This window comes from Anarhichas minor, unplaced genomic scaffold (genome assembly GCF_050575085.1).
Source record: "Anarhichas minor isolate MPS153535 unplaced genomic scaffold, ASM5057508v1 ptg000031l, whole genome shotgun sequence".
Lineage (NCBI taxonomy): Eukaryota > Metazoa > Chordata > Actinopteri > Perciformes > Anarhichadidae > Anarhichas > Anarhichas minor.
The window spans coordinates 4415001-4442481 of record NW_027466477.1 but is presented as its reverse complement, the minus strand read 5'-3'; the positions used below and the strand labels follow the sequence as shown (position 1 = coordinate 4442481).

The 27481-nt window shown below is 37.9% G+C and overlaps 1 protein-coding gene across 1 annotated transcript in view; it reads left to right on the top strand.

Moving 5' to 3' along the window:
- The window catches only part of LOC142964717 (protocadherin-1-like), a 159978-nt gene that overhangs the window by 45629 nt on the left and 86868 nt on the right, over positions 1 to 27481 (top strand). The window contains exon 3 of the mRNA XM_076105205.1: positions 22933 to 23158. Within this exon, the coding sequence (XP_075961320.1) occupies positions 22933 to 23158 (226 nt within the window). The remainder of the gene's footprint in view (positions 1 to 22932; positions 23159 to 27481) is intronic.

The following is a 27481-nucleotide window of genomic DNA, read 5'->3' as shown; positions in this document are numbered from 1 at the left end:
TTAATTGGTTGATCCATACTGGTTGTACACGGCGCTCTGTCAAAATGTTTCAGTACGACTGGTAAACTACAAAGCCGCACTGCGGTAAACACCGGTACTGTGCTTACTCCTAGTCCAACACCACTTGTGTGTATAAAGACCCCAAAATGGCACCTTTCAAGAGACACGCTTACGACGCTGAGTTCAAACTCAAGGCTGTCAGCTACGCAGCCGAACATGGGAATAGAGCAGCAGCGAGAGAATTCAATATGCGCCTTATATGCGCCTTATAATCCGGTGCGCCCTATATATAAAAACAGTTCTAAAATAGGCCATTCATTGAAGGTGCGCCTTATAATCCGGTGCGCTTTATAGTGCGGAAAATACGGTCCCTAAAATATAATATAACACTGGGACAATACTTTGATGTTTGTGGTCAGTCTCTAGTTAGCTATCGATAAACGTTGCATTTTCTACGTTTTATTTAATTGAAATACAGTGTAGAGGATTTTAAAGTGTTTATAATTAAAGGAGCAGCTGTGTAACAGTTAGCTCTGTCGTCGTAGTTTGCACTGTTAGCACCGGTTAGCTTGTAGCCGCCAGCTCAGCCGTCGACATGTTGAGAGCCGTTTAGAGGCAATCGACATGCTCCCAATCTCAGATCTTACATTTACGTTTTGTAGAAAACAAAGTATTGATAATGTGTAATTGGAAAACCACTGTAATAATATTTGTGAGCAAAAAAAGTCAGATTTCCTCTGACACCAGTCTGTTGTGGTTCCTGCTCTTCAGTTTGATATCATGTCGCCTTTCTTTCTTCATGAAGACGAGTTTCCTTCATTGTGATTTAGGAGGAATCTGCTCTCTTGTGCTCCTCTCTCTCTCTCTCTCTCTCTCTCTCTCTCTCATCTCTCCTCCTGTCTGCAGCCGATTAGACTTGGCGTTAGCGTTAGCATTAGCCCCCCCCCCCCCCGATTCCCTATGGGCCTGTTGTCTCTTTTGGCTTAACTGCAGCAGCCAAAGTCTTGGCAGGCTAGCGGCTAATCCAGACTGGATGCTAATGAACTCTGGCCGGCGTCCACCTTCGTTCCTGTAGAGACGTCTGTTTCTGTAAAGCCCCGACGGCTAAACGGCTAACCGGCTAACGTGCCACGGCTGCAACCGGCCAGCACAGACAGACGGATGGACAGAACCACCTGGAGCCGGGCTAACTGGACTTCTGCTAGCTGTTAGCTGCTAATGGGGGAATAAATACTGGACACATGGACAGTCAGGATGTGTGTTAACCAGACGTTTTAAACCGTAACTTAAGTATAAATAGCTGTTTAAAACTAGTTGTTTTTTGGTAACAAACATAAAACTATTTACCACCAAAACCCCCCAGAAATTAATAAATACATTTACTTTTTACTGAGATAGTTTTGGGCACATGACTGGATTCTTGTTCTCACACACTTGTGCATAAATCAATAAGCATCTTGGCTGTCTAAAATATATTTAACACATTTGCCTTTTTATCAAAAACAGGTATAATTTGCCTTATATAGATCTCCAACAGTATGTTTATAAATGCATGGATTGAGATTTATGGTTTCAGATCCATTTAAATACATTTCAGTGTGTCGTGAGATCCGTTTCGTCTTCTGCGTTGGTCATTTTTTTGGCCCCTTTAGCTCCAACAGGAAGTCTTTAACTACATTGTTGTATTGTTTAAAACATAAAGGTGGGAAGCTTTGTGGACTCTAGGTTCATTCCTATGAATATAAATATAAATCATGTACATGTAGTTCCAGGAGGAACTTGTAAGGCCACTGCAGTGAGTTGAAAACAATAAATACATTGGGTCAATTACTAAAAGGCCGTAAGTGTCAATGCACCCAAGAATAAGATCAATAGAATAGCACACATGCAACAAAAAGCTTTGAAATATATTAAATAAAACATCATAGAGGGTCATTCCTTGTATGAACCCAAAATGAACAATTTTGATGTAATTTAATTGCAATAAACTGATAAAAAATGCAGAATTAACTACATAATGATAAAGATTTGGAAAAAGTCTGAATTCATGTTTTGTTAGTTGTCTCCACAAGACGCTTGATTTCTGAATGGAGTTTGGTTTGATCAGTGCTAGGCTACGCTAGCATTGTAGCAGCTCCATCAACACTTAAATTAACATTATATAAGCGTGAATAAAGCTGTTTGTACAATAGACAGTCTATGGTTTATGCACATTATATTTACACAATTATTACATTTGATACGATATATTTTCCTCCTTTTCTGACTCAACGTGAGTGACTTCAGGAGGAGAATCTCAGCGCTAATTTGCGTCTATTCACGTCTTTGTATTCGCTTCGTATGTTTCTAACGCTCCTGTGAACACGATGTTTATGTTTCAATCTCCAAGATCTCTGTTTCGTTCTCTTTGGCGGCGCCTGTGGCGAGAAGCGGGAACTGCAGGCGTGTTTGTTAGATCTCTCTTCTTACAGAGAACCAAACACCTGTCGCCGCTTCGGGTTTTTAATTCTGCAAATGCAATGGCACCGTTATGTTACGAGGGCGATAGCTAGTGACTTTACAGACATCTTTAAGATGAGTAATTTAAATGTATAGTCATTTCTATTTTCCTTCTGGAGAAGCAGGAACTATTTGTTTAACATTGAACTCCTTTTGAAATGAAAAGAAGCGTTAAAATGTGTCTGTTCCATCAATTAAACAACACAACGGAACTTGTTTTGTCATTCGTGCGTCCGCTATGCTGAAATGTTTCCTCCCTGTTCCTGTTACACCGTGTCTTTGTCTTTTCATTATTTTACTTTTTAGACGTAATTTTTTGTTTCCCACAGAAGAAGAAGCTCAGACACAGAAAGCGTCTTCCTTCCTCCTCTATTGTTTCCACACAATCGAGCCACGACTATTTTTACTGTCCGACATACAGAAACACATGTGGACCCTACACACACACACACCTACACACTTACACACACCCACACACACCTACACAGACACACACACCTACACTTACACACACACACACCTACACACACCTACACACACACCTACACCTACACCCACACACCTACACAGACACACACACCTACACACACACCTACACCTACACACACCCACCTACACACACACACACACCTACACACACACACACCTACACACACACACACACCCACCTACACACACACACACCTACACACACACACACCTACACACACACACACACCTACACACACACACACCCACCTACACACACCCACACCTACACACACACACACACCTACACACACCCACACATACACACACCTACACACACACACCTACACACACACCTACACACACACACCTACACACACAGACATCTACACACACACCTACACCTACACACTTACACACACCTACATGCACACACACACACCTACACACACACACACACACACACCCACACATACACACACCTACACCTACACACCTACACACACACACCTACACACACACACCTACACACACCTACACACACCTACACACACACCTACACACACCTACACACACACATCTACACACACACACACACTGACTGTGCATTCAGTTTGTATTCACACTCTTTAAATGTTGCATTTGACGTTCTATTCATAGAAAACATTTAATCCACTTATTCCAAATAATCCCAAATCTGTTATATATGTAGTTTAATACGGGAATACTGTTGTTGTTGTTGTTTATGTCAGATCACTGTGTGTTGTGCGTGTATATATATTTATATTAGTGCTGGGCAACGATTACATTTTTTAATCGCGATTAATCGCATGATTTTTTGAGATTAATCTCATTGTTATGCGCAAAATTCAATAATGAATTAAAAAGTCGTGTATTGTGCACTTTTATTTTAAAGTGCTGCTATATGAACTAAAGGTCAATAACATTTGGTTTAAACACTTTAAACACATCAGGTTCTTGTTAGCAGCAGTATTCTCTTTACACAGTAGCAGTTATAACACAGTTATAATAATTCTGATCATAGATATTCAGCCGGTGTTCACAACTTTATCTTCATGTGTAAGAGATGATATTTAAATATACACCTTGAAAACTGCAAACCTATCTACGTCATGTTTTTATGTTTGTTAAATTCTCAGTAGTGATACTAAATGATGCTTATTATACATATTACAAACAAAACACTTTAAAAACTCTAAAACAATAATTTAAATGAATCATTTATTTTTTGCTTTTTTTGGTATTTTGGTCAGACACATATGCAACGCTGATTACCGTAATATGTGTGGTATTTGTTATAAATGTACGTTGGTACATAGAGGGTGATAAGAAGCTGTACATGGAGGGACTTAGGACCCAGGGGAATGTAGGTGAAGGAAACAGGAAGAGACGGAAGAGACGCCACACAAACAGCTGTTCACCGCTTGCTGCCGGCCGGCTTGTGTTAAAAATGTCCGCTTAATAATAAAAAAAAAACTGCGTTAACGCACGATAAAATAATTGTCAGCGTTAATTAATTAATGCGTTAACGCGATAATAACGCATTAACTTGCCCAGCACTAATATATATATATATGTATATATATACATATATATACTGTATATATACATGTAACATGTAACATGTAAACATGTAAACATTGAAAACATGAGTAGTGATGGAAAGAATCTTGAGGTACTTGTACTTTCCCTGTTATTCTAGTGCTGCTCAGAGGTAAATATTGTAGTGTTTTACTCCACAACGTTGATTTTAAAGGTTTGTAGATTCAGATTATTAATAGACAATATAATAAATGATGATGTGTTATTATAGGTTAAACTACCAGCAGTATATAAAGTCATTAAAATGAGCTCCACCTTTACCAGCTACACATGCATCAATATTTTCATGGTAATACTACCTTTTCAGTCCAGACATCTAAGTATCTTTAGTTCCTACCAAACTACTAACTGTGAAGTAAGAGAACCAGGCTGGTTATTGAGGGGCTGAAAACGTGATTCAATGGGCCAATCAGAATTGACTCCGCCTCCTAGGTCACATGCAAGTTCATTAGAATATAATAATAATAATAATAATAAACAATCACGGCTTCAGAATGAACCAATTCTGAAAAAAAGAATTCCAAACCAGTAAGCTCAGCGTTGCTTTAATCAAGGGGATTGTGGGTAAGGTAGTGTGCTATATATATATATATATATATTTGTATATACACAGTATATACTCAGGGAGACACTCTGTGACTCAAATTTAGGAGTACATCTCTACTGAAGCACAACTGAACATTTAGTTTTATGTCGGCAGTAAGGGTTAAAGGTTAAACTGCAGTGTGTGACTGTACCTTTAGCTTAGAAACACACACACACACACACACACACTATCGTGTGAGTGGAAGCACTTTTCATGCGAAAGGTTCGGCTGATTGACTCTTCTGTTCTCTGAACTCTCTTCACTCTCTTTCGCTTTTCAACTCTCCGCCGTCTGTGAACAAAATTCGCAAGAGATGGCTGAAAAAACCCTGTCATCCTTTTCTGAAGAGTGTGTGTGTGTGAGATGGGTGATGGGTGATGGAGGGGAAAGTGAAGGCGAAGAAATATAAAGAACCCCCCCATACCCTCCACCTCCTCCTGACCTCAGCCTGGGAATACCAGCGTCAGTCGGCTGGATTGACAGAATGTGTGTTTCACATCCAGTACTCAGCTCAGTTATTTTTTAATGCTGCTTAGAAACACATGACGAAGTCATCAGCTTGCATGTGTTTTCATTCTTTAACGAGTCCTTGTAGCTCGTCAACGTCAGTCAGTTGGGCTGTGCTAATAGTTGTAAAGAATAGAAATGTCCCTATGTTGTAAGTCTTAGAGTCTCAGGAGTAAAGGGGCGACTATGGGATAAAGTGGTAGAGTGGGTCGTCCATTCAAAACATCGGCGGTTAAATCCCTGACTCCGCTAGTCCATGCAGATGTGTCCTTGTGCACTTAACTCCAAATTGCTCTTTTCCTAAACCTCACTAAGTAGTTTTGTTGTGTAAATCTAACTAAGTAGTTTAGTTGTCTAAACCTAACTAAGTAGTTTTGTTGTCTGAACCTAACTAAGTAGTTTAGTTGTGTAAACCTAAGTAGTTTTGTTGTCTAAACCTAACTAAGTAGTTTAGTTGTGTAAACCTAACAAAGTAGTTTTGTTGTCTCAACCTAACTAAGTAGTTTAGTTGTGTAAACCTAACTAAGTAGTTTTGTTGTCTCAACCTAACTAAGTAGTTTTGTTGTCTAAACCTAACTAAGTAGTTTTGTTGTCTAAACCTAACTAAGTAGTTTAGTTGTCAAAACCTAACTAAGTCGTTTTGTTGTCTGAACCTAACTAAGTAGTTTAGTTGTGTAAACCCAAGTAGTTTTGTTGTCTAAACCGAACTAAGTAGTTTTGTTGTCTCAACCTAACTAAGTAGTTCAGTTGTGTAAACCTAACTAAGTAGTTTTGTTGTCTCAACCTAACTAAGTAGTTTTGTTGTCTCAACCTAACTAAGTAGTTTTGTTGTCTAAACCTAACTAAGTAGTTTTGTTGTCTAAACCTAAGTAGTTTTGTTGTTTAAACCTAACTAAGTAGTTTTGTTGTCACAACCTAACTAAGTAGTTTAGTTGTCTCAACCTAACTAAGTAGTTTAGTTGTCTCAACCTAACTAAGTAGTTTTGTTGTCTAAACCTAACATAGTTTTGTTGTCTCAACCTAACATAGTTTTGTTGTCTCAACCTAGGTAGTTTAGTTGTCTCAACCTAACTAAGTAGTATAGTTGTCTAAACCTAACTAAGTAGTTTAGTTGTCTAAACCTAACTAAGTAGTATAGTTGTCTAAACCTAACTCAGTAGTTTTCCTTTGGAGACAGAAGTTTATTTTGAAAAGATTGTATGAATGTAACGAGCAGAAACTGACTCATGTTGCTAGACTTCAGCATTTAGTTTCAGAAACATTTTTATCTGAAGAGTTAATATTGACTCACTTCCTGTCGTTCCCCTGAATTCTCTAAGTTTTTAAGTTCAAACTTCTTTCACCTAAAAAAAACTTAAGAGGAAACAGATTTACAGCTAGAACTTCAACTAGAGATCATATTTTTTTCTGCGTCTCTTGTTAGGTTCAAGAACCTCTCGAAACTGTGGGAGAACCGCAGTGATGGAGCCGTGCCAAAAGGTCAGCCGGCTGAAATTATAATCAAAAGTATTTAATACTACAGAAGCTCAAACAATTGCAAAGTGAAGTACACTATTTACAGAATCTATAGAAATATTTACAGTATCGATATAGAAATATGATCCGCGTGGAAAAGCGGCCATACACACCACAGCCAGGAAGCTTGTTACCTGCCTGGATGAAATGAGATGAACCGGCCGAATTCTCTCTCTGAATTTCCTTATATAGTTCGTAAAAGTTCTCAAAATGTCCGTCTTTGCTACAATTGGTTAAATCCAGCTAGCTCCTCCTTCTCGCATCAGCCAGCTGAAGGACCCTTGGCGTGGGTGTGATGATCCTTCTGCGCGTCCCTGGAATGCCTGTCTAAAAATCCCTGTCTGTCCCTTGACTATTCTTCACAGTTTTATACATTCAATGGCTGTCTTTTATCGCTTAACACTTCTATGGTAAACATACTGTAAACATACTATACATCCGATAAGAATTTACAACTTTGGCAAAGACCTTGACAAGCTTTACAAGCATATTTGGTATAACCCAAGTACTTGCTAACATTTTATTATCCACCTCTGAGGGTGCTATAAATCCTACTATAAACACTTCTAATTATAAATCCTAAAACACACTTCTGAACCTAAATTTCCTACACTCTCTGAAGGTGGACGAGCAAATCAAAACCAAACCTCCACCTTCCTCTCATTCTTTCATCCTTCCTCGCTCCCTCCTGGAGCCAATTATTATATACTGTATACATATTTATTGATATATATATATATATATATATATATTAGTGCTGAGCAAGTTAACTCGTTAATTTCGCGTTAACGCATTCATTAATTAACGCCGACAATTATTTTATCGCGCATTAACGCATATTTTTAATTTCTTATAATTTTTATTTTTATTTTTATTTTTTTTATTGAAAAACAAGAGACAATACATATACATAACAACAAGAGGATGACAAGAACAGTGGGATAAAAGCCAGCAAACATCCTATAGTCAGTTGTGTGTGTATGTGTGTGTGTGTGTGTTTGTATGTCCTTGAGCCTTTTGAGATGGGAAAAAAAATAAATAATAATAATAATTAAAAAACAACAACAAAAAAAAACAGGTAAGTATTTTTTATTTATTATTATTGTAACAGACTGTCTCATGTTTATCGTTTTGTATTGGAGATATGATGTCCCTTCAGGGTTGCCGTAGAGAAAAGGCGACTTCCGCTTCTGGTCGAGGGGGGGCAGAAATAAAGAGAGAAGCTGCACCAGCTGTTGCTCTCCCTGGAGACTACTGGACATCGCTGCGGTAAAGTCAGCAGACACTTACATGTTAGTGCACCTATATGCTGACATTCACGGTAAACGCATTTAAACGGCACATATCGGGAGCGAGCGAAGGACTTTGAAAGTTAGCTGAAAGATTAACGTGAGACAACATCCGGTTTCTTCAGACGAACATCCGGTTTTCAGAATAAGATGCCAACAAAGTATGAATTATATTCACATTAAGTATAAAACATGCTACCTGCATCTCGTGAACCAAATGTTATTGCCCTTTAGTTCATATAGCAGTACTTTTAAAATAAAAGTGCGCAATACACTACTTTTGAATTCATTATTGAACTTTGCCATAACAATGCGATTAATCGCGATTAATCGCAAAAAATCCATGCGATTAATCACGATTAAATATTTTAATCGTTGCCTAATATAATATATATATATTATAACCTGCTGCAGCAGGAGGAGGAGGAGGTGTTTTTAGGGATTAACATCCCAGAGTTGTAAGCTGGAAACCACTTCATCACATTTATTTCTCTTTTTCTCTGCCACTGTTTGAATCTAAACGTTTCTCTGCTCGTTATGAAACTTTACAGTGAATCAGGAAACGTTCACAAACATAAACATAACCTGGAAATATGCTTCAGAAAATACCTGACCTTTAAACATGTACATGTATGGAAAAATGTATTGGAATACATGACAATAGAAATACTTAAAATAAAAACATGGACACACTTACACACCCATAGAAATACACGAAATACATGAAAATACTTCTGCTAAAGGAGGTAAATGGCCTTTTTGTCAGGGCAGGACTGTTAGCTTGTTGCTAATGCTAATTCAAATTTTGGAAGTAACAAAATAAAAGCTCAACAAACTCAGAGACCAGCTGGGATTTCAACACGACTGGATGAACCAACAGGATCATAAAAACACAATCTAAGTAATATTTACTTTGTCCACAATGGAAGGAACAGTAAGTTGGGATGGAAATGTAGTACTTTATTAATACTTTATTTGTTTGTTGTTGGCCTTAAAATGAATTATTTTGATCAGACCGACACCAAATACTGCTTTTATAAAAAAAGATGTTGACATAAAAGTTTAATTTAATTTAATTAAAACTCAGGAAAGCTGCATCAAAGCCCTATAAACTACATTTCATTTACTTCCATTAAATTGTGATTCTGAGGCAAACAAATAGATATTCTTTTGCTGATTTGGGTAAACTGACCCTTAAATGCTGCAGATTTAGAAAGAATTAAGTCAGAAATCAAGTTTTGGACGTAATTTAGAACCTACATTTTGTGTTTTTTGTGTGTTTTTACCGTCTCTCTTTTTTGTCAATCCAGTAAATATAATTAAATAAACGCGCTTCTGCTTTGCTTTGAAGAGTTTCTTTGACAGTTTGACTACATCAGCGAGTCATAAATGCACATACAGAAAATACACAATCCTGGTCATTTAGGTCAGTTTGGGGGGGGTTCCTGTCCGCCTGTCAACCGTCAGCGCTGCGTTCACTTTTGTCAGTGAATTTGAGCGCCGCATGAGAGAGCAGCGAGGCAGCAAATTGAAAAAAATTACAAGCTGGAGAAGAAGATTTAGGTTCTCTGATCTGTGTGTGTGTGTGTGTGTGTGCGTGTGTGTGTGTGTGTGTGTGTGCCCCCTCGAGTTCACTGGATTGCTGTGTCAGTGTCTTTGTCACTGTCAGCTTTGAACACAACACAGACACATGCAGACGTTTGTGTGTGTGGTTCCTCTCTCGACAACACTGTAGTTTACCTGAGGACATGACTGGTGTGTGTGTGTGCGTGTGTGTGTGTGTTTGATGCCGGAGGTGAGTGTGTGCTCTAGAGTTATGGCTCCATGTGCTCTGCAAGTACAACACTAGATTTACTGGCTGAGTGGTCACACACACACACACACACACCTGCAGGGCAGAGGAATGCAGGCGTGCGACTAAACTCTGGGAACCAGATGAGACACTCAGCTGACCTGTTTCCTCTCTCTGTGTGTGTGTGTGTGTGTGTGTGTCTCAGTGTGTGTCTCAGTGTGTGTTTGTGTGTGTCTCAGTGTGTGTCTCAGTGTGTGTCAGTGTGTGTCTCAGTGTGTCTCAGTGTGTGTCTCAGTGTGTCTCAGTGATGCTGAGTGACAGATGCAGTGATACAGCTTGTTTCTGTTGGACAGAGACAGTGAGCATCAGCAGTAGCACATGAAGGTAGTGTTAGTACCGACAGATTATTCTGTGTATTTTATATGTATAAATATTAGTGCTGGGCAACGATTAAAATATTTAATCGCGATTAATCGCATTGTTATGGCAAAGTTCAATAATGAATTCAAAAGCAGTGTATTGCGCACTTTTATTTTAAAAGTACTGCTATATGAACTAAAGGGCAATAACATTTGGTTAACGAGATGCAGGTAGCATGTTTTATACTTAATGTGAATATAATTCATACTTTGTTGGCATCTTATTCTGAAAACCGGATGTTAGTCTGAAGAAACCGGATGTTGTCTCACGTTAATCTTTCCGCTAACTTTCAAAGTCCTTCGCTCGCTCCCGATCTGTGCCGTTTAAATGCGTTTACCGTGAATTACAGCATATAGGTGCACTAACATGTAAGTGTCTGCTGAGTTGACCACGGAGATCATTTTTTTTTTTCCCATCTTAAAAAAGGCTCAAGGACATACACACACATGTTCACACACACACACACACACACTCACACTCACACACACACACACACACACACACACACACACACACACACACACAACTGACTACAGGATGTTTGCTGCCTTTTATCCCACTGTTCTTGTCATCCTCTTGTTATGTCTATGTATTGTCTCTTGTCTTTCAATTAAAAAAAAAAGAAAAAAAAGAAATTATAATAAATTTAAAAAATGCATTAACGCGCGATAAAATAATTGTCGGCGTTAATTGATGAATGCGTTAACGCGAAATTAACGCGTTAACTTGCCCAGCACTAATAAATATACAGTCTGGTAGTTATTGAACGAGATGTGTCCGTTGTATCAAGTATCTAAAACTCAGCCCTGTCTATATATAAATAAACGAATACGAATATGTAACCAACTACTTTGTTGCCTGAACATAACCAAGTGTTTTGTACTCACTTGTCTGTTTTCTTCTTCATGTCAACAAACGTTGCGTTACTTCCTGTCTGTCTGACTTCCTGTCTGTGGCTCTCAGCTTCAAGTCGGTTTCTTTAATAATCTCTAAAAACACAAATATATAGCTTCATTATAAAAAAGTCTCTATCTCTATATAAGAAAACAGCTGCTCACTATCCCACAAACTGGAGGAAATAGTGACTTTATTGTGGACTATTTTCAGCGGTGGATTAATCCCCGTGAGTGTTTGTGTGTGTGATGGAGTCAGAATAAACTACAGTGTGTTGATGGTGATGAAGGAACAACAAGGAGGCTCACACTCACTGTTTTAGTAGTTTTAATGTACTTCAAAGTCTCTAAAAAGACCATTTTAATGTTGAAGGTTGATCTCGATATCACAAACACAAACATCCTCCTCTACATGTCAGCGTGTTTTGCATAAATTCAGTCGGTCTGCGCTGCGATGGAAACTCATTTCCCTGCAGCTTCTTTATTTGTGTTCATGTGGAACCTTTACATAGAAAACACACAGCTGCTGTTTGTTCATCATCAGGAAGCAAACTCGGTATCAGTCGGGGTTTGTTGTACTTTATTAATCTCCCGTGGATCGATAGTTTTACTTCAGAACTCTTAAATTAAGTGAAAATACTCTGTGGTTTGGTTCAGAGAGGAAATGATTTTCAACTATCTGACGTTGTTTTTGTATCTTATAAAATGAAGTATGAATAAATTAAATAGTAAAAACGTTGGAGGCTATTAATTAAAATATCGTTTTGTGACGCAGCCGTAAGATTTACCATCATAAGATGAAACATTCTCAGAATTGGTCATATAGTATGATCTATAATGATGAAGATTAAGAAAAGTGTTCTCAGAAGCTACAGTTGTGTTGTAGACCGTATGGAACATGGACGTCGTCTCTGTGACAGCCTGAGACGATACCTGTCACTCAAAGAGGCCACGCCCTCAATTTTGACGGGTGAGTTGTATATCAATTCAACGGAGATATTAGCTATAGACACCAAAACCCTCTTTAGTTCCAGGCTGTAAACATGTTTATTCCTGCTGTTAAAGCTGTTCTTTTCACCATAGAGGTCTATGGGATTCACTCAGGTTTGGAGCCTCAAGCCTGCAGTTTTTGGCACTTTAAGCTTTGTTTATACTTATACTTACACTAATAGTTTTACTAATCATTTGTAAACTAATTTCTCATATTCATGAACTACTTTATTACCTTTATAGAAGATCTGTACAAACAGAAGTCAAGTGTTACATGTTTTATAAAGAAACAAAGGTTGAACATCCTGTAAACTATTTGATTTGGTTGCAAGATATTTACTCAAATGTAGAATTTTAACAGATCCTGTTTCTAAAGAATCTAAAAGCTACATATGTATACATATGTATATATATATATATATATATATATATATATATATATATACATATATAGGACAGAGTAAAGTGTTGATTGGTAAAGAAAGAAATATAGAGAAAGAGAAGTGCTGTTTTGGCTGCAGGGCTGTTTTTTCTTTTTTTCTGTTTCACCACTGCATGACATATAGAAACACACACACACACACACACACACATACTACCTTCCGATGCTCTTGGTCTCTCCGTCTCTTTTCCACTTCTCATTCATTCTCCACTTGAATTCAACATAGTTGTGTCGAATTATCTCTGGCAGCCGCTGCTCACGTGGACCGAGTGTGTGTGTGTGTGTGTGTGTGTGTGTGTGTGTTAGTTTAAGAGTGTGTGTGTGCATGCATACTTGATAAGGACAGACTTTTATAAGCATGCACAATGCAGCCTCACACACTCTTATCTCCCACAGAGGGAGGTAATGAGGATCTCACACACACACACACACACACACTCTCAGTTATCTCCCTCTCCGTGTCTCGGCTGACAAACAGCCAGCGAGGCGTCGTGCGTTTCTCCTCTCGCTGGTTTTTAATCATCTCTGAACAATGTGGCCAAGTGAATGCGTCTCCTCCTCCTCTTCCTCCTCCGCTACTTCGTCTTCCTCATCTTCCTCCTCTACTTCAATCTACTGCAGGAGGAGGAGGAGTAGCAACAGGAGGAGGAGGTCTGGCCTTCTTATCTGTCTGAACTCAATGCTGGCCTCCTGTTTCTCCTCTATCACCTCCTGCTTGAGAACAATAGGCAGCAGGAGGAGGCCTGGCCTTTTCTGTTTGAAACCAAGGCTGGCCTCCTCCTTCGCTTTTGGCTCCTGCCACTCCTTTTCTTCCTCCTCCTGCTCCTTTTCCTGCTTCTCATGCTGCTCCTCTCCCTCCTCCGGTGTTTTTACATGAACTGTCGTCATATCCATCCTCCTCTTCTTTCTCCTCCTCTTGTTCCTCTACCTCCATCTTTTTTCCTCCATCTCCTCCTCTTCATCTTCTGTACTCTTCTTCCTCATGTTACTCTTCTTTATCCTTCTCTCTTCCTCCTTCTGCTTTTTACTTCTTCATCATTCTCCTCATTTTGCTCCTCATGCACCTCCTCTGAAAGATTCCCAGACCTCCTGCTGCCTCCCCTCTGAACTCTGTGCTTCATTTAAAGCCTCTTTAATGCTGCAGCATATTCATTGTTTCACTCAGCGACGGTAATGAAGGTCAGTTATAGATTCAAGGAAATGTGGTTCATCAGGCCTCCTTGTTTTGCATAAAAGTGCATATTTAGCCTGCAGAGAACTGAATGTGATTCAGTGGAGAAAATGAGCAGAAACTTCCATCAAAGTGCAGCATTAACAGTTTGATGATGAGGAAGGAGCCGACAGACCTTCATCAGCGTTACTTCAGTATTCAGTGAACACACTCGTCAATATTATGTGTGTTGGGACGGTTAACACAGACATTAGACAACTAAACTACTTAGTTAGGTTGAGACGACAAAACTACTTAGTTAGGTTGAGACAACAAAACTACTTAGTTAGGTTGAGACAACAAAACTACTCAGTTAGGTTGAGACAACAAAACTACTTAGTTAGGTTGAGACAACAAAACTACTTAGTTAGGTTTAGACAACAAAACTACTTAGTTAGGTTGAGACAACAAAACTACTTAGTTAGGTTTAGACAACAAAACTGCTTAGTTAGGTTTAGACGACTAAACTACTTAGTTAGGTTTAGACGACAAAACTACTTGGTTAGGTTTAGACAAAAAAACGACTTAGTTATGTTTAGACAACAACACTACTTAGTTAGGTTTAGACAACAAAACTGCTTAGTTAGGTTTAGACGACTAAACTACTTAGTTAGGTTTAGACGACAACACTACTTAGTTAGGTTTAGACGACAACACTAATTAGTTAGGTTTAGACGACAAAACTACTTAGTTAGGTTGAGACAACAAAAATACTTAGTTAGGTTTAGACGACAAAACTACTTAGTTAGGTTGAGACAACAAAACTACTTAGTTAGGTTTAGACAACAAAACTGCTTAGTTAGGTTTAGACGACTAAACTACTTAGTTAGGTTTAGACGACAAAACTACTTAGTTAGGTTTAGACAAAAAAACGACTTAGTTATGTTTAGACAACAACACTACTTAGTTAGGTTTAGACAACAAAACTGCTTAGTTAGGTTTAGACGACTAAACTACTTAGTTAGGTTTAGACGACAACACTACTTAGTTAGGTTTAGACGACAACACTAATTAGTTAGGTTTAGACGACAAAACTACTTAGTTAGGTTGAGACAACAAAAATACTTAGTTAGGTTTAGACGACAAAACTACTTAGTTAGGTTGAGACAACAAAACTACTTAGTTAGGTTGAGACAACAAAACTACTTAGTTAGGTTTAGACAACAACACTACTTAGTTAGGTTTAGACAACAAAACTGCTTAGTTAGGTTTAGACGACTAAACTACTTAGTTAGGTTTAGACGACAAAACTACTTAGTTAGGTTTAGACAAAAAAACTACTTAGTTAGGTTTAGACAACAACACTACTTAGTTAGGTTTAGACAACAAAACTGCTTAGTTAGGTTTAGACGACTAAACTACTTAGTTAGGTTTAGACGACAACACTACTTAGTTAGGTTGAGATGACAAAAATACTTAGTTAGGTTGAGACAACAAAACTACTTAGTTAGGTTGAGACAACAAAACTACGTAGTTAGGTTTAGACAACTAAACTACTTAGTTAGGTTTAGACAACAAAACTGCTTAGTTAGGTTTAGACGACTAAACTACTTAGTTAGGTTTAGACAAAAAAACTACTTAGTTATGTTTAGACAACAACACTACTTAGTTAGGTTTAGATAATACAACTACTTAGTTAGGTTTAGATAATACAACTACTTAGTTAGGTTTAGATAATACAACTACTTAGTTAGGTTTAGACAACAACACTACTTAGTTAGGTTTAGACAACAAAACTGCTTAGTTAGGTTTAGATGACTAAACTACTTAGTTAGGTTTCGACAACAAAACTGCTTAGTTAGGTTTAGATGACTAAACTACTTAGTTAGGTTTAGACAACAAAACTGCTTAGTTAGGTTTAGACAACAAAACTGCTTAGTTAGGTTTAGACAACAACACTACTTAGTTAGGTTTAGACGACTAAACTACTTAGTTACGTTTAGACAACTAAACTACTTAGTTAGGTTTAGACGACTAAACTACTTAGTTAGGTTTAGACAAAAAAACGATTTAGTTATGTTTAGACAACAACACTACTTAGTTAGGTTTAGACGACAACACTACTTAGTTAGGTTTAGACGACAACACTAATTAGTTAGGTTTAGACGACAAAACTACTTAGTTAGGTTGAGACAACAAAAATACTTAGTTAGGTTGAGACAACAAAACTACTTAGTTAGGTTTAGACAACAAAACTACTTAGTTAGGTTTAGACAACAACACTACTTAGTTAGGTTTAGACAACAACACTACTTAGTTAGGTTTAGACAACAAAACTGCTTAGTTAGGTTTAGACGACTAAACTACTTAGTTACGTTTAGACGACAAAACTACTTAGTTAGGTTTAGACAAAAAAACTGCTTAGTTAGGTTTAGACGACTAAACTACTTAGTTAGGTTTAGACGATAACACTACTTAGTTAGGTTTAGACGACAAAACTACTTAGTTAGGTTGAGACGACAAAATACTTAGTTAGGTTGAGAAAACAAAACTACTTAGTTAGGTTGAGACAACAAAACTACGTAGTTAGGTTTAGACAACTAAACTACTTAGTTAGGTTTAGACAACAAAACTGCTTAGTTAGGTTTAGACGACTAAACTACTTAGTTAGGTTTAGACAAAAAAACTACTTAGTTATGTTTAGACAACAACACTACTTAGTTAGGTTTAGATAATACAACTACTTAGTTAGGTTTAGATAATACAACTACTTAGTTAGGTTTAGATAATACAACTACTTAGTTAGGTTTAGACAACAAAACTACTTAGTTAGGTTGAGACAACAAAACTACTTAGTTAGGTTTAGACAACAAAACTGCTTAGTTAGGTTTAGACGACTAAACTACATAGTTAGGTTTAGACGACAAAACTACTTAGTTAGGTTTAGACAAAAAAACGACTTAGTTATGTTTAGACAACAACACTACTTAGTTAGGTTTAGACAACAAAACTGCTTAGTTAGGTTTAGACGACTAAACTACTTAGTTAGGTTTAGACGACAACACTACTTAGTTAGGTTTAGACGACAACACTAATTAGTTAGGTTTAGATGACAAAACTACTTAGTTAGGTTGAGACAACAAAAATACTTAGTTAGGTTTAGACGACAAAACTACTAAGTTAGGTTGAGACAACAAAACTACTTAGTTAGGTTGAGACAACAAAACTACTTAGTTAGGTTTAGACAACAACACTACTTAGTTAGGTTTAGACAACAACACTACTTAGTTAGGTTTAGACAACAAAACTGCTTAGTTAGGTTTAGACGACTAAACTACTTAGTTAGGTTTAGACGACAACACTACTTAGTTAGGTTTAGACGACAAAACTACTTAGTTAGGTTGAGACGACAAAAATACTTAGTTAGGTTGAGACAACAAAACTACGTAGTTAGGTTTAGACAACTAAACTACTTAGTTAGGTTTAGACAACAAAACTGCTTAGTTAGGTTTAGACGACTAAACTACTTAGTTAGGTTTAGACAAAAAAACGACTTAGTTATGTTTAGACAACAACACTACTTAGTTAGGTTTAGATAATACAACTACTTAGTTAGGTTTAGATAATACAACTACTTAGTTAGGTTTAGATAATACAACTACTTAGTTAGGTTTAGACAACAACACTACTTAGTTAGGTTTAGACAACAAAACTGCTTAGTTAGGTTTAGATGACTAAACTACTTAGTTAGGTTTAGACAACAAAACTGCTTAGTTAGGTTTAGATGACTAAACTACTTAGTTAGGTTTAGACAACAAAACTGCTTAGTTAGGTTTAGACAACAAAACTGCTTAGTTAGGTTTAGACAACAACACTACTTAGTTAGGTTTAGATGACAAAACTGCTTAGTTAGGTTGAGACAACAAAACTACTTAGTTAGGTTGAGACAACAAAACTACTTAGTTAGGTTTAGACAACAAAACTGCTTAGTTAGGTTTAGACGACTAAACTACTTAGTTAGGTTTAGACAACTAAACTACTTAGTTAGGTTTAGACGACAACACTACTTAGTTAGGTTTAGACGACAACACTAATTAGTTAGGTTTAGACGACTAAACTACTTAGTTAGGTTGAGACAACAAAAATACTTAGTTAGGTTTAGACGACAAAACTACTTAGTTAGGTTGAGACAACAAAACTACTTAGTTAGGTTGAGACAACAAAACTACTTAGTTAGGTTTAGACAACAAAACTACTTAGTTAGGTTTAGACAACAACACTACTTAGTTAGGTTTAGACAACAACACTACTTAGTTAGGTTTAGACAACAAAACTGCTTAGTTAGGTTTAGACGACTAAACTACTTAGTTACGTTTAGGCGACAAAACTACTTAGTTAGGTTTAGACAAAAAAACTGCTTAGTTAGGTTTAGACGACTAAACTACTTAGTTAGGTTTAGACGACAACACTACTTAGTTAGGTTTAGACGACAAAACTACTTAGTTAGGTTGAGACGACAAAAATACTTAGTTAGGTTGAGAAAACAAAACTACTTAGTTAGGTTGAGACAACAAAACTACGTAGTTAGGTTTAGACAACTAAACTACTTAGTTAGGTTTAGACAACAAAACTGCTTAGTTAGGTTTAGACGACTAAACTACTTAGTTAGGTTTAGACAAAAAAACTACTTAGTTATGTTTAGACAACAACACTACTTAGTTAGGTTTAGATAATACAACTACTTAGTTAGGTTTAGATAATACAACTACTTAGTTAGGTTTAGATAATACAACTACTTAGTTAGGTTTAGACAACAAAACTACTTAGTTAGGTTTAGACAACAAAACTGCTTAGTTAGGTTTAGACAACAACACTACTTAGTTAGGTTTAGATGACAAAACTGCTTAGTTAGGTTGAGACAACAAAACTACTTAGTTAGGTTGAGACAACATAACTACTTAGTTAGGTTTAGACAACAAAACTACTTACTTAGGTTTAGACAAAAAACTACTTAGTTAGGTTTAGACAACAAAACTGCTTAGTTAGGTTGAGACAACAAAACTACTTAGTTAGGTTTAGACAACAAAACTACTTAGTTAGGTTTAGACGACTAAACTACTTAGTTAGGTTTAGACGACAAAAATACTTAGTTAGGTTGAGACAACAAAACTACTTAGTTAGGTTGAGACAACAAAACTACGTAGTTAGGTTTAGACAACTAAACTACTTAGTTAGGTTTAGACAACAAAACTGCTTAGTTAGGTTTAGACGACTAAACTACTTAGTTAGGTTTAGACAAAAAAACTACTTAGTTATGTTTAGACAACAACACTACTTAGTTAGGTTTAGATAATACAACTACTTAGTTAGGTTTAGATAATACAACTACTTAGTTAGGTTTAGATAATACAACTACTTAGTTAGGTTTAGACAACAAAACTACTTAGTTAGGTTTAGACAACAAAACTGCTTAGTTAGGTTTAGACAACAACACTACTTAGTTAGGTTTAGATGACAAAACTGCTTAGTTAGGTTGAGACAACAAAACTACTTAGTTAGGTTGAGACAACATAACTACTTAGTTAGGTTTAGACAACAATACTACTTACTTAGGTTTAGACAAAAAACTACTTAGTTAGGTTTAGACAAAAAACTACTTAGTTAGGTTTAGACAGAAAAACTACTTAGTTAGGTTGACACGACAAAACTACTTAGTTAGGTTCAGACAACAACACTACTTAGTTAGGTTTAGATAATACAACTACTTAGTTAGGTTTAGACGTCTAATAATGATGTGGATGTGTTCACATTGGAGTTAGTTGAAAGACGTTGCGCGCCAGTATCAAGACGCCGAGGCCGTTTAATTTTATATCTTAAACATCTGGTCCAGCTGTAGAAGAGGAGGTTGTCTGGTGGTCGAGGCCTCTTTGAGGTTCACGGTCGACATTCAACGGAGGAAATAGGGCAGCGAGGACCCCACACAGGGGTGCACAGTTTAGGCAGATGGCGGCCATTTTGTTCTCCCCGCCCGGCGCCAATCTAGAACAGAGAGGGAGACGTCCTGTGCCGGCACAAGATGGCGTTCGGTCGGAGGCTGAGGGTGGAGGTTGTCCTGCATGTTGGCTGTTTTTTTATTCCTCCCCTCTGATCTGCTCCACTTTCCCATGATGCAACCTGCTGAGGTGGCACTTTTATTTCCAGAAGTAGAAAGAGGGCAGAAAACAGCAGTGTGTGTTTGTTTTGGGGCGTTGTGGAGGTGACAGACAGTCAGCAGAGGGATCCAGACCGTTTCATGTATATATAGATGTGATTTATTTCATAATGCAGAGGGAGCAGGTGTTAATAACACACACTTGTTTAATTGGAAAGCGGCTGCAGGGTCTAAGGTGTACGGACCAATCTCAATATTTGGCAAAATGGAAATGTTTGTTCTTTTTTGTTCTGTTTTTATTTGTTGGGAATCCTGAGATGGAAAAACAAAACTGCCTGCTCAACACTGAAAGCTATCTTCTTTAGAATAAAAAATTAAAATGAATCACCTATTCTTTCCAAATGCAAAGAATCAACAAACTGAAGCGTTGTGGACCTTTCATTTGCTTTTTCAACCTCCGGCTCCATTTCACTCCAATAGAACAGCTGATGTAACGCAATTTAAAAATGACTGTAGAAATAAACTTTCACTTTTCAGCCAAATTTAGCCAAATACATGCTTAGAGCGACAGATTCATCGTTCTCCCAAGATAATAATAATAACTTTATTCATATAAATAAATAAAATAAATAAAATAAATAAAATAAATAAAATAAATAAAATAAATAAAATAAATAAAATAAATAAAATAAATAAAATAAATAAAATAAATAAAATAAAATAGATAAAATAGATAAAATAGATAAAATAAAATAAAATAAAACAGAAAAGTGATGACGTCACATAAAAACCAGTCTGTAAAAATTGTGTTTTAAGAAGTGTTTTGAAGAAAGATGTCCGTTAAAGGTGTAAAAATAGTTACCTGGGTGTCACCTGGCTGGAGGTTCTTCTTAATAATGCAGCTCTGTAATCGGTAAAAAATAAATCCGCAGTTAACGACTCTACTTGCATTACGTAATAGCTCTGGAATACAGACAGGAAGTGAGTGTGTTTACCTGGACAGGAGCCCCCCCCCATCGTGTCGTCAGTTTAAAGGATGGCTCTGCTGAGGTTTGAGCTTCTGTTCACGTTCCATCACTGTGACATTAAGTTTAGTTGTTAACCTGCATTCTGCACCATTAACAGAGATTCTCAGACTGGTTGATGAATTCAAACAATGAAATAAGAATAAACAAACATACCAGATAAATAATATCACTGAGCAGGGAGCCGGGGCTCATTGGAAGCCTCCACCTTTATAATATTAAAACCTACATTACAGAGAACATGAAATGAATACGCAGAAGATATGAATACGTACAATAACATTGACAAGAAGTTTTTACAAGACAGGAAATATGAAACAATATCACTACATTACAAACATGCAGTCTGAAAGTTGCTGGTTTGAATCCCTGCTCAATAAACACTTTATTTCCTTGTGAAGCAACAGAAAGTCAGCAAATCTTTTCAGCTGCGGCGGAAAAAAGAAGAATATATAAAAGCTGCTTAAGAGAGTAAAAGATAAAGGCGTTAAAAAAAGAGCTCAACCTCAGCGCGTCCTGAGAGACGACCGCTGCTTCCACCGCTCAGTAGCCATGGTGACGGAGGGATGGATGCTCTTTATCGGCCGGTCAGCTGTGTGTGTGTGTGTGTGTGTGAGTACCGTCCCTAAATGGAGGCTAATTGTATTCTAGTTACGAAAAAACCATCAAACTCAGGAGTCAGACGGCCTCCCCCTCCAGGAAACGCTCTGTGAAGGAGAACGGAATTATTATAAAGTGTGATCTAAATTATAATTATCATTTATGATTTATTTATTAATAGTTTCGGGCATTTTTAAGACGAGGAAATGAGGGGTGAAAGATGGGGAATGACATGAAAGAACAGGGATGTTGCACTTCATGATTGGAGCTTTAAAGTTATATTTAAAACATTTAATGTGATCTAAAGTATTTGAATTTCTTTTTATGTATTTATAACTAATAAAACGTACGTCTACACCTGGAAGTTAAAGGATCATATTGTGCATTTTATTTGAAAATATTAACATCTTCTTTTGCATGTTTTTGTCTCGATGTTTCGTCAGTTTTATACTTTGATTCTGCAGAAACTGTGTTTTACTTTAAGTGTATTTTTAAGTTTAACTGACACGCTTGAAGCTAATTGTCTCATTTGTCATTTACTTCTTTATTTAATGTGATCACGTCTCAGTTAGAGACTTTACTAACTGATAGTGAACACTCAAAGTGTCGTTTGTTCTGTTTTTAAAGTCACTATTTCATTTGACTCTTCAGATGTGCGACTGTCTCTTTCAAAGACGACAGAAGATCAGATGAGATCTCGATGTAAAATGAAACAAGAGGATCATGAAAGCAGCGACGAGATGAAAGATGAAAGAATTCTTGTGGTTTCAGGAAGCGAGAAATTAAATAGAGAAATCAAATGAGAGAGTTTGAGAACTTTGAGAGCAAAGAGTTCGTTGAAGTGACTTCTTTAAAGTTATTTTGATATCTTTAATCTTCTCCACTGCTTCACCTCAACTAGATTTATAATGTTAAATTTAACTTTAAAGTGTCACTATGAGTTTGAAAAAACTAATCCCGCCTCCTTTTTTTCCCCTGCCAGTCACAGCCCCCCCACCGCCGTGTGACCTTCTCCACGGCCAATCAGGCGCAGGACCTGCAGGACGCGTCCCAGCTCAGCTACTACGACAGCGGCCTGGAGGAGTCGGAGACGCCCAGCTCCAAGTCGTCGTCGGGGCCTCGGATCGGGCCCCTGGCGCTGCCGGAGGACCACTACGAGAGGACCACGCCCGACGGCAGCATCGGAGAGATGGAGCACCCGGAGAACGGTAAGACCAGGTGGGAGTTTCCTCCCTCTTCTTCTTCCTCTTTATTTACCTCCATCCGTCCACACACACACACTTTCATAACACACACATGTCAGAAACACAGTGTGTCAGCAGGAATATTAATGTTTTTTTAATCAGACTCCCACAATTCCCGGCGCGCCGTGTATATATATACCTTTGGTTAAAGAGGTGTGTGACCTCACAGCAGCACAACAACACAATCAATATGCAACATAATCAACTCCCACAGCTTAACGAATTAACATCCCAATTATGTAAATCACACCGAGCCCAACCCTCCATCGGCTCCACTCATGGATCCGCAGAGAGCGGAGCCGCTCCCTCTGTTTTCACTTCAGTTAGCGTTTTGTCAGCCTGTCATCATCGCGTTAGCACGTTGATTTGTTTAAGCCTCTCCCAGGTTCATGGAAATGGTAGCTGTAGCCTATTAGCAGAGATGCTAATGATGCTACGTCAACACATACATAACACAACACACACATGCTTTTTGCTTTACTTTTGTGAGCCAGTTTAACATGGAAGAATCTAGCTGCTCAAATGTACAAATCCTGTTAGCATGTATTATCATCATATTAGCCTCAGAAATACTGAACTCTGGGTAATACAACTGTGTTTTTATAATACTAGCTTTGATGCTAACTTTTAACCGAATAGCTTTGGTGTAACTCAACAGTTGAAACACTGAAAGGCGGGAAAACATTCCTGCTAGCGTACTATTACCATGACGTGTTAGCATGTTGACGTTTTAATGTAAGATTACAGAATGTAGGTCGTTGCTATTAGTTAGCTGTTAGCTGTGTTAGCTGTAGCCTTTTGGCAGATGAGAAATTGTGAACGATGCTAATAGGCTACCCCTTAGCCTCGTGTTTTACTCTTCTCTGGATGTGTTTGAAGCTAGCAAGGACAAGCTAACAGGAGTCCGATGTCGGCCTACAGATCCTTGTGTTAGCACCCTGACTTTCACCTGTAACTTTTACTTTTTATCAACCTAAACACAACCCAGACTAGCAGGAAATCCAGTATATACGTGTTCACGTTAGCTAGTTGCTAACGTGACTCTAGCATGTTCACTTTAATATTTCTAACTTCCTGTTGGGTGTGAACAGACATGGTGGACTATTGTTGTTAGCTGTAGCCTGTTAGCAGATAGAGTCACTGAATTGTACTTTCTGCTTTACTTTAGTCATATTTTTATCTAGTTTGTCTAAAATACATCAGGAACTAAATACGTCACATGACTTGTCTTGTCTTTACATTATTGATTTATCTGTGTTTTATTTTATTACAGTCGAGGCAGTTTTTCAAGCTCAAGATATTGTAGCATATTTTGGCTTCTTTTAAAGCCCCAAAAACAGGCCAATAAATCGTTTAATAGTCCTTGTATTATTAAATAAACTAAAATAATAATTAAAAAGATGCATCAGCACCTGGACAACACACACTTTTAGTTCGTAAAGCACACTATAATGTTTAAATTAGATGATGATATACAGTAGGTGTTGACGTTCATAGCGTTTTATTTTTAAAGTTCCCTCTGGCATAAATACAGTTCTTTATTTACCTGCTTTCAGGAGCCAAATGATTCTTTAGACACGCATCTAAAAACACTCCTTTACTTTTTAACTTATGCCACCGTTCATTGTTCTGCTTTGGCTGTTAACGCCTGGTTACCACTTATGCCAATTAAAGAAGAGAGAGAGAGAGAGAGAGAGAGAGAGAGAGAGAGAGGTTCAGTTTAAATGTCATGTCTTCTTTAGTGAGGACTGATTCTCTCTACAGGTCGTACGTACTCCATCTGTAAACACAATTATTCACAGCTGCTCGCACGCCCACAGGCCACCACCCTGAGTGTGTGTGAGTGTGTGTGTGTGTGTGTGTGTGTGTGTGTGTGTGTGTGTGGCTGTATCTCCTCATACACAGTGGAATGAGGTCAGGGTTATGTTGTGTGTGTGTGTGTGTGTTGTACAATCTTCCACTTTGATGGTTAAACATGTTTTAGCTGCAGGTATTTTCCCAAGCAAGTGTGTGTGTGTGTGAGTGTGTGCGTGTGTGTGAGTGTGTGAGTGAGTGTGAGTGTGTGAGTGTGTGAGTGTGAGAGTGAGTGTGTGTGAGTGTGTGAGTGTGTGAGTGTGAGTGTGTGAGTGTGAGTGTGAGTGTGTGTGAGTGTGTGAGTGTGAGTGTGTGTGAGTGTGTGTGAGTGTGAGTGAGTGTGAGTGTGTGTGTGAGTGTGAGTGTGTGAGAGTGTGTGAGTGTGAGTGTGTGAGTGTGTGTGAGTGTGTGAGTGTGAGTGTGTGTGAGTGTGAGTGAGTGTGAGTGTGTGAGTGTGTGAGTGTGTGTGAGTGTGAGTGAGTGTGAGTGTGTGAGTGTGTGAGTGTGTGAGTGTGAGTGTGTGTGAGTGTGTGAGTGTGAGAGTGTGAGTGTGTGTGAGTGTGAGAGTGAGTGTGTGTGAGTGTGTGAGTGTGAGTGTGTGTGAGTGTGTGAGTGTGAGTGTGTGTGAGTGTGTGTGAGTGTGAGTGTGAGTGTGAGTGTGTGAGTGTGTGTGAGTGTGAGTGTGTGAGTGTGAGTGTGTGAGTGTGTGTGAGTGTGTGTGAGTGTGAGTGAGTGTGTGTGAGTGTGTGTGAGTGTGAGTGTGTGTGAGTGTGAGAGTGTGAGAGTGTGAGTGTGTGTGAGTGTGTGAGTGTGAGTGTGTGAGTGTGAGTGTGAGTGTGTGTGAGTGTGTGAGTGTGAGTGTGTGTGTGTGAGTGTGAGTGAGTGTGAGTGTGTGAGTGTGTGTGAGTGTGAGTGTGTGAGTGTGTGAGTGTGAGTGTGTGAGTGTGTGTGAGTGTGAGTGAGTGTGTGTGAGTGTGAGTGAGTGTGTGTGAGTGTGAGTGTGAGTGTGTGTGAGTGTGAGAGTGTGAGTGTGTGTGAGTGTGTGAGTGTGAGTGTGTGAGTGTGTGTGAGTGTGAGTGTGAGTGAGTGTGTGTGAGTGTGAGTGAGTGTGTGTGAGTGTGAGTGAGTGTGAGTGTGTGAGTGTGTGTTGTACCAGCAGAGTGAGGTCAACAGATTAAACTGGTCTTGTGAGGATTAACACACTCAAGATAAACTCCACTCTTCTCTGTTCTCTGTCTCATTCAAAACGTAAACCTTTATTGGTACAATAAGACGAACACTGTTTCCCAGTTCATAATAATCATAATAGTAAAAATAGAACAACAATAATTATTATTATTTCTTTCCCAACCAAACCTCATAATTCAGCAGATTGAAGTCATCCTTACAGAGTCAGTACATCGTATGCAGCTGGGCGTCATTAAAGTCTTCATGAAATGGTTAATTAAAGAAATGATTGGAACAATAATTAAAGAATCCAGACTCATTTGTTTCCTGATTTAGTTTTTTGAAGCGCTGACTCAGCTCATTTTGACTTCACCTTTTACTTTGTTGCGTCTCTTTAAGAGAATGTTTAGTTGTGTCTCTTCCTGTGCTGCAGACGCTATCGGTCACTCGTTAGTGTGACTAATATAAACAGAATAAAACTGAAACACTTCCTCTTCCTGTTCCTTCTCGTTGTTACACTTTATTTCTTCCCCCTCCTCAGCTGTTCAACACACTTCCAGTTCAGTTAATTTGAATTTTATTCACTACTTTCTGCACATACAAATTAAATTCATCCTCCTGAAAAAGCAATATCCTGTGTTGTCAAGACTTACAAAATACACTATATATATATATATATATATATATATATATATATATATATATATATATATATACTGCTGATATTATTTCCTAATTTTAAAGTTAGATAAAGAATCGGTCGTCAGAATTCGATGGTCTCACTCGTGTCCTCGACGGTCATGTGACTCGATGCTATTTGTGGAGATGGATGCACTTAAACAAACATGTGGCTTAATGCTTCTTCAACCTTCAACCTTTCATATGTTGGATTATCCACGTACAGTACTGCACTGTAATCTGGACATAATCCAGGTATAATCTCACATGTGACACAGACTGTTTGTATTGTATTTACATAAGAAGATCTGACATCATGCAGGTCTCATTTGAGATTTGCTGCGATCCGTCTTGTTGTGGTGAAACATTCCTGCAGCAGGTTATCACTCTGCCATCATCTTCGTCTTCATCTTCATCTTCATCTTCATCTTCGTCTTCATGTGGGTTTGGTTTTTAGATGCTTTACTCGTGATTAAGAGGAACTGAAGGAGTCTTAAAATGTCTGAAACTTCAAAGTAAAAGCTGAGCGGTTTATTAACGTATGAAGTTCTCGACAGCTAATTTACCTTCTTTTAATGCGCATTTAGG